Genomic DNA, 17,334 nt, shown 5'->3' with positions numbered 1-17,334 from the left:
TTCAAAAGTACTTTCATTTACTTGATTTTCGAAATTATCTGAGTCGAGCTTATAGTTCGGGCACTAACACTTTGTCAGGTTATTCGTGAAAAAACATTAGCACTCTTAACACCTCCGGGACAGAGTACAAAACCAACAGAAGGTTTTCCAAGAGGTACAAATACAAGCACAGAACAACATGAAAAAGAGGTGGTGTTCTCAATAATGGTAAATAAAGACAGCACATAAAGACACCCATTGGTTGTATTGTATAAGGGAAACTAAAGATCAAAGCTAACAAACTTTACAACCGCTGTGTTTGACTAAGAACTTCCACTAGAATGGGAAACCAATGAATATTTCCAATGGGCATTATTAGAATGGGCAGTATGACCTAAGAAAGGTTTGGGTGAAGTTTAGAAACAAGACATCCTTACCTGCAGCATCTCACTCTCAAGCTCCTCGTCACTCTCAACTTCGTACGAAAGGTCAGCGGAGCGATTCGTGGCACTTCTCTCCGTCTCCTTCAATAGAAACAGTACAAAGATGAATCATTGATTTCTGAATAACCATTTTCCAGCACATCGGGAAAGAGTACACAAAATAAACAGTGAGTCACAATTGATCTGCACTGCCCGCCTGCCAGAGGAAGATGCCTGGAACAGTGGGTGGCCAGGGTTTGAGAGGTCAGGAATGATCTTCCTCGCCCTGGAGCCACGAAGGATCTAAAAGGAGGGCAGGTGCAAACCAATGACCCCTTCCATGGACCTTACAATACAGTGCAGTTCACCAGTTCACCATGCAGACGAAGACACTAACCAGTGATGGAGGAGACAAGGACGTAAGAGGCGAGGACTGACTGTACAAATCAGGACAGAGATCGTTATTTTTCGTATCTGTAAGCGGAACATCCGCTGTGCCTTCCTGGTGATTCCTGAATGTTGTCGTCGTACCTGAGATTGTAAGAGACGATGGTCTCTGGGAATTTGAGCGATTCAGGGAAGATCTCAAGAGGGAGAGGTGGAGTCAACCACCACCTCCACAAACACTGGTTAAGTTCCAGGTTATCTGACATCATCAGCCCCCCGGGCACTTGTCCTCCCCATGGTGGAGGGACTCATTGCTGTCAGTAAGCAGACCCATCCGAGTCGTGTTATCTGCGTATTTTCACAGATGCATCGTTGAAGATAGTTGTCAGTGTAGTGTGAAAAGAGAGGTTAGATTGCGCCACCGGTTCTCTTGTTGTAGTTCCGGGTACCATGGTGTTAAGTGCAGATGTATGCGTTGTATTTAGGGTTGTATTTAGGGTTGTATTTAGGGTTGTATTTAGGGTGGTATTTAGGGTGGTATTTAGGGTGGTATTTAGGGTGGTATTCAGGGTGGTATTCAGGGTGGTATTCAGGGTGGTATTCAGGGTGGTATTCAGGGTGGTATTCAGGGTGGTATTCAGGGTGGTATTCAGGGTGGTATTCAGGGTGGTATTCAGGGTTGTTGTAAATTAAGGCTTAACATATAAACTATGGATATAATTTCTAGCCAGAAGTACACATCTGCTTACAAAAATCACATGATCTCTGCATTCAGCTGACACAAAGCAAAAAGAACAGAGGGGTTCACAACAAGGACATACAAACAAATACATACGAAGCCTTGTTCCAGATCTGTTGGTGCAGTTCTGCTAACTCCTCTAGATAGTTTCATTACAATGACCATATTAGTTAGCATTACGACACAGATAGGCCTGGAATAAAACAGATCTGCTCATCACCTGGCACTCCTGAGTCCACTGTTCCTCCAGATCTTCCAGTCTGGCCTGCATCTTGACAGCTTCAAGCTCATACTCCGAGATATCCAGGGACATGATGCAGTCTTTTCCATAGTTAGTGTGTTTGCTGGCATTTTCCAAGTGTTCAGGAATTCTAACGCCGTTGGGTTTGCTGGCATCCTCCGTGGGTTGAGGAACGTTAACATGGTCTATCCCTGAGTAATTCGGTTCATTGCCTTCTCCCGATACGCCTTGATCACGGATGCGTGTCCCATTAGTAGTGTCTGTTCTGTCAGGACTGACGATCTTGCACACTGGGAAATCGCGAGACAAAGATCCAGTAGTCGACAGCAGATCTCTTAGGGCGCTGAAGCTAACGTACAGGTGCTCCACTAACAGCCCAAGCCTAGAATTAGAAAGAAAATATGAGATCACTGCACATTTATTTTAAGCCCCCATGCAGCCTGCGTAATAAATAAATCACTGTGCATTTATTTAATTAATAAAATGTATATTTCTATTAAGCGAGCCTCTTTTGGCCCCTGAAGCTTAGACTGAGAGTGTGGCCACAGGTATATTTACAACACAGCCTTGGTTAGGATGACCTAGACCCCACCCTAACCCAGAAAGACAGACATTGGTCTATTGTAAATCGGAATACATTGGTTTCATCCAATTCGTATTCGTCTAGTTTAGAGACCCATTTTATTATAATTTATTATCTTCCCACTTTAACTTTTTGTTATAAGCGAAAATATAAAATGTATTTAGTTATTGTCAACCCACTGATAAAACAAAATACCAGAAAGCTACTTTTCCAAACAAAATATAGTTCATTGCTAGCTTATTTTATAGCTAGTCACTAAAAATAATGACACTAAATAGCTCAGTCATTTTATTCCTTTCAGTAAATAACTCACAACACAATTTATCGTTATTTATAAAGTAATAAAGATACAATAACAGAAAATAACTAAAGTGTGACTTGCCGTTGTAGCTTTCTGGTATCTAGAAGAATGGAGCATTTTATCCCTTGACTGACAGAAGAGAGAAAGTGCATAACACAGAGAGCGAGAGTGGGCCTAAATTGCAAGGGTCTTGGATTGAAGCCATTCTGCAGCGCTATATGTTTACCGTAGGGGGTGGCTAGCCCACTGTAGGACACAAAATAATATTTTCTTGAGCAGGAAAATCCCTTTTTAACCAGAGTGCTCCGATAAGAGAAATTACATTTCTGACCCCGTCAGTACTGTAATTATGAAGTACAAAAATGGCTAACACCTCGGCCTGCAATAGTCATGTTTGTGTAGCAAACCTGTTGATGTCAATGCCTTCCTCTGGGATGCGGCCAGCTAACGCTGCCATTTCACAGGCCATTTGAGACAGTTTGTCCTTAAGGTTGGACTGACAAAGGACCGCTGTAGTGGAATACACAAGACATACATTCTCATTCAAATAAATGTACGTTTCCGCTATGAATGAAAGGTAACAATAAAAATAAGTATTTGAAAAACTAAATGCAATACACGTCCACCATAAGCTACAAAACACTCACCAGGGTCCATAGCACACAGTTTGTTATGAATGATCAGGCCAGCCTAGGCAAGACAACACCAAAAAAGAAAAGAAACACACTTGATAAACAAACACTCTTCCACTAGAACAATTCACTTTTGCTTTTCCCCAATAACACAGTATGTCACTCCCACTCACATAAGCATCTGTAGCTGCGTATCTTTTTTGCTCTTCCGACAACCCAAAGTCATCCCAACTGCTGCAGCGCACATCATTCTGTTTGAACAGCCTTTTCTTAAATAGGTGCTTAACCAGGCCATCCAGGCTCCACTTCTCACCACATAGCAGCTGAAAATGACGAAAAAGCCAACTCAGGTAAGTGAAGAAACCTTACTGTATGTAGCTAAAAAGCAATCAAACCACAGTGCTTCTACTATTCCTCCTAGCAAGTAAGAAGACGCATTTAACCGGAGGGATGTTCGAGGAAGCCAGTCTTTTTTTCCAGCAGTGAGGACGGTGTGTTTTGGCTGGATGTCTATTTCTTTTTAAGGATTTGACTAACTGTTACACACCCAAAAAAAGTGAAGGCCTTTTAAAATAATTAATATAAATCATACATGTCATTGGGTATGTTGAAAGATAGGTGGATTTGACATTTAATCTGCACACTGGTGTGCTGTTACCAGGGTGTAAAGGTGGTAAAATACGAGTACATTCCTCTGATCTTACTCTTTCATTCGCCATGTCTCCGAGCTCCACAATATTCTTCAGTTTGACGTCAAAGTCCGAGAGTAGCTTCCACATGTCTCCTTGGATGCCAACACCAACTTTTCGGATGTTCTCATCCTCCAGAAATATCTTCAAGCCAGTTGGAAATCCTGAAATATGTCAGAGTGCTATGCAGTACAGAAAACCATTGCAGAACAGGTCGAAACGCATTACTCATGTGCTGAGATACACTATTGGCAATAATTAATAAACTATTCAACTATATCTTTCAAAAAGGAACCTTACCTGACATGGCGGAGATGTGAAAAAGGTAACATTTCTCCTCAGAAACACACAGCTGGACCAAGGCCACTTTCTTCTTTTGGCCTTTTGTAAATGAAGGAGGCCATTCTATGTCAAAGCCCACAGCTGAGCCAGGGGAAAGACTAGACCTAATGAAAAATAAAATATAATAATAAATAAAATAAAAAATGCTGTTCATCACGGCTAATGTACTGACGCACTCCCCTACTAACACATTAGCACACATTATTACTATTTTGGCTACAGTGGCAAAATAATACAGTTAAATTAACTTTATTGTAATAAAAAAATAAGAAAATTGTAGTTATAGCAGGGTTATGACAAGATTCATTCAACATCATTAAACAGTTCCGGCTTTTAGCATAAAACATCCAACCAGATAAATTAAATATGCCCATAAATTAACATGCGCTTGATACTATGCCAATGAGGTGCTATTTGGATTCAGACATTTGAATAACATCACTTCTTACCGTTTACCATCCAGATAGGCAGACAAATACTTCCTGATTATAGATAGGATAAGTTCTTAGGAAACAAAGGCTGGCTGGTAAATATCTTGGGGATTAAAATCTATCGGCAACTTATTTAGAGTACAGTCACAACCTGACACAAGGATCTCTCTCTAAATGAAGCCACAGCATGACAGACGGGTAGAATCAGACTGGATATCCTGACTACCTTAAATCCTCAGACAGAAAGCAGCAGTCATTTTTCTCCTGGCTAAAAATGACTGTGCCAGTAAACTCCAGATACGGTAGGTCATTGTCGATGAGATTTGTTTTATAGAGTCCTGTTTGAACCTGTGGAGAACAAAAAACTTGCTTATAATCAGCACATGCAGACCAAATCTGCCATCATAATTTACACACAGGAGAATGCTTCATGAGCCTTAGTGTTCCTCTACACCAGTGGCTCCCAACCCTTTTCAGTTACTGTACCCCCAAAAAGAATTTGCACAGCTTGGAGTACCCCTGAAGTACCCCCTCATGTTCATTTCACTAGTAAGTCTATGGTGTCATGAGTGTTTTCAAGTACCCCCAGGGGTCCTAGTACCCCTGGTTGGGAACCACTGCTTTACACAGTGGTTCCCAACTCCGCCCCTCAAGTACCCTCAACAGAACACATTTTTGTGGTAGCCCAGGACAAGCACACTCAGTTCAACTTAATCAGGGCCTGATAATTAGTTGACAAGTTGAATCGGCGATGCTTGGCTGGGGCAAAAATAAAATGCACTGTTGGGGATACTGGAGGACCAGAGTTGGGAAAACCACTGCTCTACAGGGCTGAGCATTTCAGGATTTCAAAGACAATATGCAAACTGAAGGCCACTTTATTACATCACATGTGCCTTCTTGCTCTCTCTTAATTTACATTTCCAGTAAATGCATTATGTATGCAAATTATAGAAAAGTGACAGCCTGATCCAGGACTCTTCACGTAAAACTCTACAGCAACACATGCTGTCTCTACAAACTGCTTTAAAGAAACGGTCTATTGAAAATATCACAATAGCATTTAACACTGGCGTTCAAAAAAATCTCAACTTCACAAATAAAAGGGAATATGAAAATAGGTTGAGAGGAACAGTGCGTTTTATTTGAATAAGATCTTGCACAGCTCTGGTGAATAGGTAAACCTAAGCAAATTAGACCCTTGCTGAATTGAAAATTAACCACACCTTGAAAACTAACCTCAGACTGCTGCTTGAAGGCACCTGGACGTCACTAGACCTCCACTACAAGAGCATAGTCTGTGTTTGATAGAGCCACCTGTTTAAAACCAGGAGTCTACCTCTGATTTAATAGCAATATCAGTTTTGTGCTCACTTCACTGGACTACAAAAGTGAGTACTATTCTTCAATTACCTGTTTATGTGCATCTTTTTCAGTCACATCGCTCTTTGACATCCACTCAGGTAAATTCCTGCCAGTCATGTTTGAATCTATTAGGGCATAAGAGTTTTATAACTATAGTTAGACTTTTCTGGCTTAAAACATGACATGTTCCTGTAGTTTAAAGCAAATGCAGCTATAACCAGATTTAATTCCCTAACAAGCTAAATATTTCTTCTTGAAATGCAGTTCCTCAGTCATTATCAGCTTTTCAGTAGACTAAATAAATAAAAAGTGGTGGTGTAAAATAAAGTTTTAATTGCTGTTGTCATGGCTAGTATTATTTTTTTGTGTGTTCTAGATTCGCTTTAAAGCATGACATTGACAAAATGACTAGCAAGTTAAGAGACATAGGCAGGCTGTCAACAGTTACTTGCGTTTCAATATTAGTTAATCCAACGACACAGCTGGCAGAAACGTGGATGCTACTTTCATAACATACACTAGAAATACAAGTGTTAAACCAAAATGTCTTACCCATAGACTGTATAGGTCTTACCACAGTGTTGACTGTCAACATTTCTTTCGGATTTTGCTTATTCTGTACTCACACTGTGTAATCAGCTTGCTTGTTAATATAACTTTAATAAGCTGTAGCTAATGGGGAAAATGATAACTGTAGACTAAAACTGTTGTCTACTTTCATGTTTCCGTGCTCACTGTGGTTAGCTAACTCCAGCGATTTGTGAACAAGTTAGCTGCTTGCAAAACATGCTTGTTAGCTAACCACCAGAGACGGTACAAAAGGGGAGACATGCTACTTGGAGATACGCCTCTATTCTATTTATTTTTTTTATGTTCGCGTTGGGGAAGGTGCGGAAGACTACAAAATAGCCAAGAGGCTATTGATGAGAGTAGCTAGCTCTACTGAACAACTTCCGCCGGGGCAGGATTTAAAAAGTACTTGGTCTTGTCTTCAAAACTACCGTCTTATTTTCTGTAAATAAAATCGTCTATACTATTTCTGTCACACTTCCCGCGGATTTCTTCCTCCTCTTGATTTGCTGCAGAGAGTTGCTGCCACGTACTGTTGTGGAGGATGAGTTGCAACTTCGTAACATTATTGAACAGTGTGCTACTGTTTTGGTAGTGTAACCGTAGCCAAATAATTCGTTAATTTAGCTACTTCGGAAAAACTATTCCGGCTTTTAATCTGTTTTAACCACATCGATAACGATTTTTGTATTTATGTCTTATTATTTATGTCTTTATTAGTATTTATATTATATATTCAGTTTAACTGGTCTTGGGAGAATATCGACTGAATCAATAGAATAATTTGCATAGCGCGCTAAAACAAACATTAGGTATCTAATTCATTCATCTATCCAAGTCATTTATCATGTGTTCCACTCGTTCGTACGTAAAAAATATTGATATGCTGCTATTTTTTTTCCTTCTTGGCAGCATATATATCGACGGTGACATCTTTATTGCAGCTAGCAGCTATCTACCTTATAAAGGCAGTTATTTGCAGTAAATTCGCTTACTGTGTTAGATTTCTCTTCTGTCTGGAGAGGGAGGGGGAGAGTTTGATGGGTTCATTGGGTTCACCAAGCTGCCGCTACCGAAGCAGCGCCCTCTAAAGAGACCCTGGATTGGACGATTTCTCCTTTCATTTCGCCAGGCTAGGGCTCTCATAGCCTCTCAGTAGACCGGGGAGAAGTGTCAGATGCAAGGAAAGGGGTAGCTAGGTAACCCGCCTTGCCTGGGTTTACGATGGAAACAGCAACAAATGTTACACATGACCTTTGATTCAGGACAGAAACTCGATCAGCCGATGACTCCAGCCGACTAGCTGCCATTTTCAGGTCATTCGAGGTATCTTTGAAATTTGTTTCTACAGCCACTAGCTGGCTGGCTAGCTGAACATTTACATGTTACAGCGGGTTGGCTAGTAATGGATAGACAATTGTTCGTGCGCTTAACAGTGGAGAAAACGAAATAATTATGGTAGATACATGTTCAAGAGGGATGGAAAGAGGTAGAGGAAGGATTACATCAGATTCTATGGCGAGAGGCGCATATCCTCAACAGTATGTTCACGACCCTGGAACACAGCAGCAGGGCATAGACATTCAGGAGCTTGCCTCTAAACGTGTCGACATTCAGAAGAAACGGTTTTATTTGGATGTAAAACAAAGTGCACGGGGCAGATTCCTGAAAATCGCAGAGGTTTGGATTGGAAGAGGCCGTCATGATAACATCAGGAAGAGCAAATTGACGCTGTCCATGTCAATGGCACCTGATCTACGGTATTGCTTGGGGGATTTCATCGATTATTACGCACACATTGGGTTGCGAAGTGGCCTTGTGCCACGGCCAGAGGAGCAGAGCAATGGTCAGGGCCGCCCGCACGATTCCCGCAGAAGGCAGCAGGATCACCACGCAGCACCTGTAGGCCTGTCTCCGAACGGCTCCGTGGTGTCGGAGGAGCATACTCACCGCGTCCTGAAGAGTGAATTTATCGAGAGAGATAACAGAAAGTACTACCTGGACCTGAAAGAGAACCAACGGGGCCGGTTCCTCCGCATCAGACAGACTGTCAGCAGAGGACATGGAACCATGGGTTATTACGGTCAGGGTATAGAGCAGACTATAGTGTTGCCGGCTCAGGGGCTAATCGAATTCAGAGATGCACTGTCGCAGCTGATTGAAGACTATGGCGATGATGATGCCACCGATGAGCGAGGAAGAGGGAGTAGGAACCACGAAGAAGCCCCCGAGCTTCCCGAAGCCGCATCTTTTCGAGTAGACAATAAGAGGTTTTATTTCGACGTTGGTTCCAACCGGTACGGTGTTTTTTTAAAGATTAGTGAGGTACGACAGCCATACAGGAACACCATAACAGTTCCAATGAAAGCCTGGGCCAGATTTGGGGAGAATTTCATCAGGTATGAAGAGGAAATGCGGCGAATTTTCACCTGTCACAAGGAGAAGAGGACAGAGCCTCGCGAAGACAGTAGTGAAGACCAGGAGGATTGACAATGGCATGCTATGGTTGTTAGAGGTATAGTGATGGTGGGTTCAAACGGGGAAGGGAAAAGCTAAACGTGACAATATCTTTATAATACACAATATTCTTAACGTACCTCTATTATACTGTACTGTACTGTATGACTCATGTCAACTAGCTGTTTTAAAATGTTCTTAATTATACCTGTTTCATTCCTAGTATATTTAGATGATGGCACCCGTTTTTTAAATGGGTGACGGAGGGAGGGTTGCCTATTTTTGCACAATGAAAACTGACAGACAAAATGCTAGTTGACATATGTCATCTATATGAAGCGGATCCTTTTTTTTTTTTTTTATTGTAGCGGAATGTCCATGAATTGCAGAGTTTTCAGTGGATGTGCGTGTGCGCATGTGCATTTTTGCGGGTGGGAAAAGGTGAGACATGACGGTGTACAACTTCCTGTATCTCACAGGCATGGTAAGGGGTTATTGTCAAATTTAGATACCGCTGAAAGCTGGTAGTTTATGCATCAGCGGTCATTTGTCTTTGCGTCATTGGTATATTTAGTAGTATTTCATGGGTGGGGAAAGCATCTTCGAATATAAAAAGGAGTTATGAATGATTTGGAGGTTGGTTTTCCCCTTTGTTGGGTCTCTAACCACATGATCTTCATAGCTGGGTTAAAATCTTGCACACTGGCTTAGAACCCATTGCCGATCATAAAATGCACGAGAACGAGTGGAAATCTTTTGAATGAATTCTACACAGGTTACACTACTGTAAAATATCTGTAAACGATGTCTGCAAAATTCTCTTTCAATGCCTACATGAAAAATATGATTCATTGGCATTAATACGACTTACAAATGTGTCCGATGTCAGTTATGAAATAGCTGATCAGTAGTGATGCTGCACTTAGTTATAACGTTTTGTGTTGCTTCTTCTCAAGTATATGTTCACAAACTTGTTGATCGAAATATGATCCACCTTTATCTCACCGGTGAGCACGGACAATGTTGTTCATTCCGCTTTTTCGTGGGCATTCAGAATGACACCTCCTTTCTGTTGTGCAGTAGTTTTGACCGAGCCTCATATGGCCGTTGTGATTCGGAGCGGTTTAAGTAGGTTCCCGTCTGGGAGACTCCCTCTGTTGTAGACTTAACGCTGCTCATTGTCCAGAGTTTTGACACTTCAGAAGTAAACATTCTGATGCCTTCATGAATCTTATGACGATACTTGAAACATTGAGATCCAACCCATGCGTCTATAGAATATGGCCCAAATGCAACGTAGTCAGCAGGGTCCTTAAATTATCCTTTAACCCCACTTTGTCTTTTGCATGTTATTTAATGCGTCTGACTGTAACATTATGTACATATCAACAAATACATTTAAATGTATCACAATTTGTCTTCACATGGATATCTGCCGTAATATATTTTTAGTCTCAATTGTTACTGACACTGGTGCTATAGATAAATGCCTGACTCCAAAAACAGGACATCCGTATTGATCCAGCCTTTGTTGCCCACATGTAAATTAGTCCGAATACATGTGAAGGGGGATTTGAGAGCAGACTGTAAAAAAAAAAAAAAGCCCTTTGTCACAAGCCCGTCTGAGGCTTTTTATAAATTGCAGGGAACGTTTTCTCAAGTTATCTATCTGGATTCTGTTTATCGGATAGGGGGAAAAAAATCTAATGGTTTTAATTAATTTAATTGTCTGCATTCAACAGAATGATTTGTCCACTATGATTTATTATATTCCTATGTATATTTTGCCCTATCTGGTAGGAAAAGTCCAGGTGAATAACCTTTGAAAACAAGTCCTTGGTGATGCTCTGTCTTTCTTCCACATCATATAGTGGAAGAAAGTTTGTATGATCAGAGATATGAAAAGTCATATGATGGATACCTAGTCCACTTAAGACATACCTCATTCATCTGAACACCTCTGTATGTCAGAGTATTAGACAAACAATCTTGCAGTTTGTCACTAATAAGGGCTTAACATCTTGCTTAAACAGGGCTTCACTTCAAATTGTTTGTACATGGCCTCCTCCCAACTAATGTTCTATGCTGAAACCTTTATTTTCCCTTGTTCCCTTGTTCCCTTGCACCTGGTGGCAACAGGGTGCACATTTCCTGATCGTTTTTGTCTCCAACTCCCAAGCAACTATGCCCCCTCGCGTTACAACTATGCCCCCTTGAGTTAACGAAACAGCGGTTCCTCTGCAAAGCTGAAATTGTTAAATGTACTTTATTTGACTGTACGTGTAGCCCGCCATATCCTTGTCCTGCGCGGACGATCCATTGAAGAGAGGCGAATCCAATGGAGCATTATGCTCACGCTTCGCGTATGTTACTTCGGGTCTTGTGTAACGGAATTAAGCATTTTCCACATGGATGCTGTTGACAGAGTTTTGATTCTCAAGGAAAAAGGTACTGTTTATAATGAAGGAAGGGTTAGGTCCATGACGGGAAAAAAAGCTTAAAAACGATTGTCTCAAAAACAAAGTTCATATTAGCACTTTGGTAAATGCGCAGTATTTTCTTTTGATCTAAATTGCAATCCAAACTATTACCATATTTGAAAAAATGCATGAAAGCACAATAATAGACTGTTTATTTTAGTGTATTTCATTTAAGTGAATCTAACGTGTGTTATGGAACTTTCACTTAACTCATGTAATTTCTCTAAGTTATACAACCCATTACGGAAAAATCGTAAGCACAACTTTAGTTCAGATGCCCAATGATTCTGCTTTAGGCTTTAAAGATGATTGCTGCATCTTTAGGCCAAAGCAGGAGCAACTTTGACCTAGGCCATAAAAAAAATTATCTGTTGGAGGTGTAGAACGCGCATGAATATGAATGCACATCTAATTTGCTCTTTAAAACACAAGGCTCCCTAAGAAAGCACTTTAACAAAAAAAAGTACAGCACTTTTCTCTGCTGCTTCCTTAACCAATTTAAATTGAGACCGCTTGATCCATGCATTGGTTTAAACATTGAAGTGACAATCATGTATTTAATTTCCACACCATATGGTAAACGTTCTTCTAGATGTTGGATTTTGTCCATTTCAATCTTAAACACAGAGCTTCACTTAAAAGATAAAAAGTCACTGTAGATCCTGCTTTTCTGTGATCTTTCTGAGTCTACAGACCCAGAAGCTTCTGCTCCCCTTGTCTTTATTTTTCTGCCGTTGATCGACATGAAGCAGCCCACATCTCTGCTGCGTATATCTGAACAGCAGAAATTCTAAATGTACCGCTATTTAAACATTCCAAAAAAAAAAAAAAAAATATATATATATATATATATATATATACAACTCTGGCAAATTTCAATCCTGTGTTGCCTGTAAAATTAATCTCTGCAAACCCTGGAAAAGCAGGGGCCAGACATTTAGTAAAAGTTGTGTTCTCTTTAGTATCTCAGCATGCGACATAGCAGTAAAGTCAGTTGTCATTCCTACTCTACAATGCCATTTGTGTAACCAGGAAATACAAATGTGTATTTAGTGTACAAAAGTAAATTAATTTGTGTAAAATTTATTTTTTGTCAGCGAATGTTGGTAGATTTTTTTTCCCATCTCCCAAAGTGTAACTCATCAACAATCATGAAAAATGTAAGGCGAATATATTAAAATATGTATTTTGTGGTCCTAGTTCAAATCTCTCCCATCAAAAATTATTTACCATGAACACTGTATTTATTATTATTATTTTATATGATGCTATGTGTGTCCCTGAAATCTGCTATGATTAAATGCTCCTCGCCACAGTGACATCACATTTCGGTTGTATACTCGTGAAATTACTCTTAGTTAGGCTGTATTATGCAGAGAATTAATCATATTTCGCAATCCTAAAATATTTTTCATAAAGAAGTTCAAATTCTGTTCATATATTGACCATCATTCTAATTACTCACTCGAGGTCTGTTGGCTAACTTAGCCCCAGAGGATCCTCCCTGTTAGGTTCTACCCATCTAGGAATATGCACCAACTGGGTGAAATACCTAATGTCGGTGTGTATTGGTATTTAAATAATACATTTATGTTTTAAATATGTTTAGACACACAGTTCATGTTCATTTGCAATTGCTGGTAAAGCTTTCCGTCTTCATTCCTCCCTGTTAGGTTGGTGTAATCATACTGTAACAATACCATCAGATGTTATCAATATGTTTGTGTTGACTTGAGATTAAATGGATAATGTAAATGTATAGAAAAGCTCACCGAGGTCTATCATTATTTACCGTTATTAGGAAAAAAAACTGTAGAATAGTGCTGGTTCTGAAAATAACAGGCGTTTTACTCAATAATTCTAGTTGAGTAAAAAAAAAGATGTAAATCTTCATGAATAGATTAAAACTTTCAAATAATTACGTGTATGTCTCTAATAGGGTGCAAATATCTCAGTAATCTCATGTGAATCATCTTTCTACATTTATTAGGATGTAAGTGCCTGAGTTTGACCAATAGGTTTTTCTGAGAGTCTGATATGAAAGCATATCAGAAACATTTACAACATGAAAAATGTTGCAAGAATTTTGAGGTACAAATGGCACTGCATAGTAGAAATGACTCGGATGGTTGAAACACAATATTTTTTTCATTTCGATTTAAATCGTGAGCAAAGGGAGAACTCGTGGAGGGAGGATGACCGGACAGATTCAGCCAGCAGACGCGTAAGAAAAGTGAAGGGAGGGGAAGTTTAAGCAACACCTAGATCCTGAACCGTGTATACAGAGTAAGAACATGTTCAGGTCAGGATTCCACACATTCCAGAAGGCTGTGGGTACCATGCACCATAGATATGTGTAAGTTAAAGGCCGGAGAAGAGTGAAGCCTGCAGCCACATCCTTAAATCACCCAGATCGTGGCCCTGATGTTATGACCTTGAGCTTCCTTTTTTAGTGTTGTTTTACCTGAACCACTGTGACCCCTTTGGACAAAAGGTCAAGGTATTACAGCACTCCAATGCCGTTTTTTTTTTTTGGTGTACTTCTGTTTCTTTTTGTAGTAATAATGAGGGCAGCTAGCAATGGCAGTGTCCAATGGGATTTGAGAACCAACCTTGTGTTCTCAAAAATGTCTCATGTTTTGTGTGAATTATAAATTAGTTTTCTGTTTTCTTGGTTAATTATACAAAAATGAAATGGCCGTTCCAATCTGACTGCTTTAGGCGCATGGTTTGTTTTTGTGTGTGTGTGTGTGTTTGTGTGATTTGTCTTTTCAGATTGTCAAGTTTAAGGATTCAATCCAGGTTGTAGAGGTGTTGTGATGATCTCAAAATGCTATACATTTATACAAAATGATTAGTTGGTTGCAAATGTGGAGCTAATTACACAGGCAAATTATGTTTTTGACAAAAATGTCCCCTGAACCATATTATTTGGGTGGCGGTATTAACACAACATGCTCAAACAAGCACTTTAGAATACGTGCATATATGTTCGTTGACCCTTATTTGTATACCAAACAAATGTATTGAATTAAATCAATGCTAAATAATGATATTTAATGAAAGATGAACAATATATAATACTGTTTTATTGTATTACATAACTCTGGTATATTGTGTAACAATCCCTGTACATTTTAAACGGGCATTGCCGTTATTAACTTGATTTTTCTTTTTGTTTAATGTTATTGTCACAGTAAGAGGTTGAAATAACATGTTGAGGGATTAGAAATTACAATAATACCCTTTTCTGTGTTAGAGCTGTTTGAAACTACCTGGAATTTCAGCCTGTTTAGGTGGGATAGAAATGTGACCCCTGTAATGACATCACAATCTGATCTGATTATGGAATGACAACAATCAGCCAATCATGGCTGTGTATGTAAATATCCTAATTACAACATTGTTTCCTAACACTGAACATTTCATGGGTCAAAGGGGACCCTGGGAGGGGTGGGTCATTGGGGATTATTTCATGAAATTATACCCATGGGATATTTCTAACAAGATAACGGTGATTTATTAGACAAACATGATGATAAAATTGAGAAATTACACAGTCTGCAGGATATAAAGTACACATTATTATTTTTATATCTGTTTAGGATGTGTACGTTTGACTTGCCAGAAAATCTGGAGACACACCGATATTGTTCCAGAAATACACGGATGTAGTGAATTTGATTTATTTGTGTCTTTTGTGAAGCCTGTGCTGGGTAGACATCAGCCTTGTATCCAACGAGTGTAAGGCAGGCGTTTGACTGGTCAAACAGTATTTCGTAAGAACAGGCAAGGTCATAGCGGAGGGCCGTGTTTGTCTTATAATTAACTTGAAATTGGACTGTTATCGTCTAAAGGTTCCAGCCTTTAAGCCTTAAATCTTTACAATTTGATCGGGTAGTTTTGATTGGCATTCTTTTTATTTTATGAATATTTAGAGCAAAGGTACATTTTGAAAAGACTACCAATCAGTCTTGTGAAAGGAAAGCGGGAGATGTTTATTGCAAGAGATTGTTAATGCAAAAAATACCAATTCTGTTTATTAAGCATGTTTAGAAGATTATAATTTAAAATACACAGGCTACTAAACACTCCACAAAACACTACTAAACACTTAACTGCAGTAGTGACAATTTAAAAGAAGAAAAGAAGAGTTCAGTTCACTTGGGGAAAGTGATAATCTCTTTACATATGTTACTCATTTATAGTTGTGTAGGTAGCGTGCTGTGAAAAGTATGGGTATTGAAGAAGCTTTGTTGGTTTGTTTCTTTTTTGCTTTGTGTTTATCAAAGCATTTTTTACAAAGTGTTAATGGTAATGATATAAAAATGAAATGGTGAAGCAAAATGTTTAGTGTATCTTTGGATAAATGTAATGTAAAACATTAGCGTGTCCTATAGTCCTATAGAATATTATATGACTAAAATCAAGAAAGCAATTGTTCTGTATTTTAGCACTTTCTTTAACGTGTGTACTGTATTAGTTCATGTTTTACATGTATGGTACTGTATGAATATTCATTAACTGCCTTGTAATGTTTGTAAAAGGTTGCAACGTTTAGAAAACATATATTAGAAAACCCAAAATTCTTTACGTTTATGCATGCTAACAGTTGGGTCCTAAACTGAAAATGAGAAAAAAAAAGATAAGTCTATAAAAATGGTGCTATATCATAACATATATAAAGGTGCTTATGTGGAACCCAACTGCACGCATGCAAAGAGGAAATTTCTAAAGTAGGATACAAATAACTTGAAGTTCGACATGTTGTGCAGTCATCAAATGATTCACAAGATGTCCTGCCGAAACAGAAATGGTCAAATGTAACTGTAAATACTGTCAATGGAAGCCTCATTCCCTGTCAAGAAGTGTGCTACCAACACATTGCCACCAGAGTTTGTAGTTTGCACTGGCTGCCGGGAGAGACTGTCATTAGTACAGCATTTAGCAAATTATGTTCGCTGTTAGCAAAGGACATCCACGGACAGACAGCTGGATAGGTGGAGATTCCTGTGTCTCCTGCTGCTTTGTAGGCGTTCAGTCCCAAGATGGCCGATACTTCAGCCAAAGAGAAATGTGATTGGATAAGTGATGCCTATTTACAGTTACGCTGCCTCTGTGAGTGTGCTCCAAAAGATCTATAGACAATCTAAATAAATATTTTTTTTAATGCTAACGATTCAAATGTTTATATCTTTGAATAGCTGTTACATGTAGCAAAAAGATGAGAAAGCTAATGAGGAGGCAGTCCTCAAGGGTTGAGATACTATGGTCTTGGAAAACAAATTTGGTGGTCGCGGTAACAGTTGTTTTGCTTTGAAGGGTAAAACATGAACATTTGGATATTTTACGGTTGTATTAACCATCATTCCTTTTATTTCATTGTTCAATAAAAGTTTGACCAGATTGAGCCTGCTTTTGAAGTATGTTTCCTGTGCGCAATGTCTGTCTCAATTTTACATTTGGTAGCATTTTGGAAAAATTGCCCCTAATACATAAGCTGCTGGAAAATCCAAGTTGAGGTAGGTTCATGGCCGGCCCTGGATGTTCTGCCGCCCTAGGCGAGACAAAAAAAAAATCAGCCAATCGGGGGCGATGAAGGGCAGTAGCCAACTGTCAGAATGCCTCCTCAAATTCAGGTGCCACCCTAGGCAGCTGCCTAATTTTGGGATAATGGGAGGGCCGGCCCTGGGTAGGTTTAAAGATATTCTTCCTA

At 39.4% G+C, this 17,334-nt stretch overlaps 2 protein-coding genes across 4 annotated transcripts in view; one reads left to right on the top strand and one right to left on the bottom strand.

The window, feature by feature from the left end:
• wrn (WRN RecQ like helicase) overlaps positions 1-6,873 on the bottom strand; it is a 29,570-nt gene extending 22,697 nt beyond the window's left edge. Inside the window, exons 1-10 of one of the 3 annotated variants that reach the window (XM_010889600.4) lie at positions 6,664-6,873; positions 6,160-6,236; positions 4,973-5,094; positions 4,274-4,419; positions 3,989-4,137; positions 3,458-3,607; positions 3,300-3,342; positions 3,060-3,162; positions 1,748-2,150; positions 417-503 (exon numbers count right to left, since the gene is read on the bottom strand). In XM_010889600.4, the coding sequence (XP_010887902.2) occupies positions 417-503; positions 1,748-2,150; positions 3,060-3,162; positions 3,300-3,342; positions 3,458-3,607; positions 3,989-4,137; positions 4,274-4,419; positions 4,973-5,094; positions 6,160-6,236; positions 6,664-6,706 (1,323 nt within the window). In that variant the 5' untranslated portion in view covers positions 6,707-6,873. Of the gene's footprint in view, positions 1-416; positions 504-1,747; positions 2,151-2,733; positions 2,935-3,059; positions 3,163-3,299; positions 3,343-3,457; positions 3,608-3,988; positions 4,138-4,273; positions 4,420-4,972; positions 5,095-6,159; positions 6,237-6,663 lie in introns of those variants that run through there. The other 2 variants (XM_034296883.1, XM_020053372.3) reach the window with 2 other exon arrangements.
• Positions 6,874-7,035: 162 nt separating this feature from the next.
• purg (purine-rich element binding protein G) lies at positions 7,036-10,724 on the top strand. Its single transcript, XM_010889601.4, has one exon. The coding sequence runs from the start codon at positions 8,137-8,139 to the stop codon at positions 9,169-9,171; it is 1,035 nt and encodes a 344-aa protein (XP_010887903.1). The 5' UTR covers positions 7,036-8,136; the 3' UTR covers positions 9,172-10,724.
• The last annotated feature ends 6,610 nt before the right edge of the window (positions 10,725-17,334 follow it).

This window comes from Esox lucius, chromosome 14 (assembly GCF_011004845.1).
Source record: "Esox lucius isolate fEsoLuc1 chromosome 14, fEsoLuc1.pri, whole genome shotgun sequence".
NCBI lineage: Eukaryota > Metazoa > Chordata > Actinopteri > Esociformes > Esocidae > Esox > Esox lucius.
This window is presented reverse-complemented; position numbering and strand designations above follow the sequence as displayed.

Bases quoted from the DNA above. Each gene is read 5' to 3' on its own strand.
- purg (XM_010889601.4), top strand. From the start codon at position 8,137: ATGGTAGATACATGTTCAAGAGGGATGGAAAGAGGTAGAGGAAGGATT.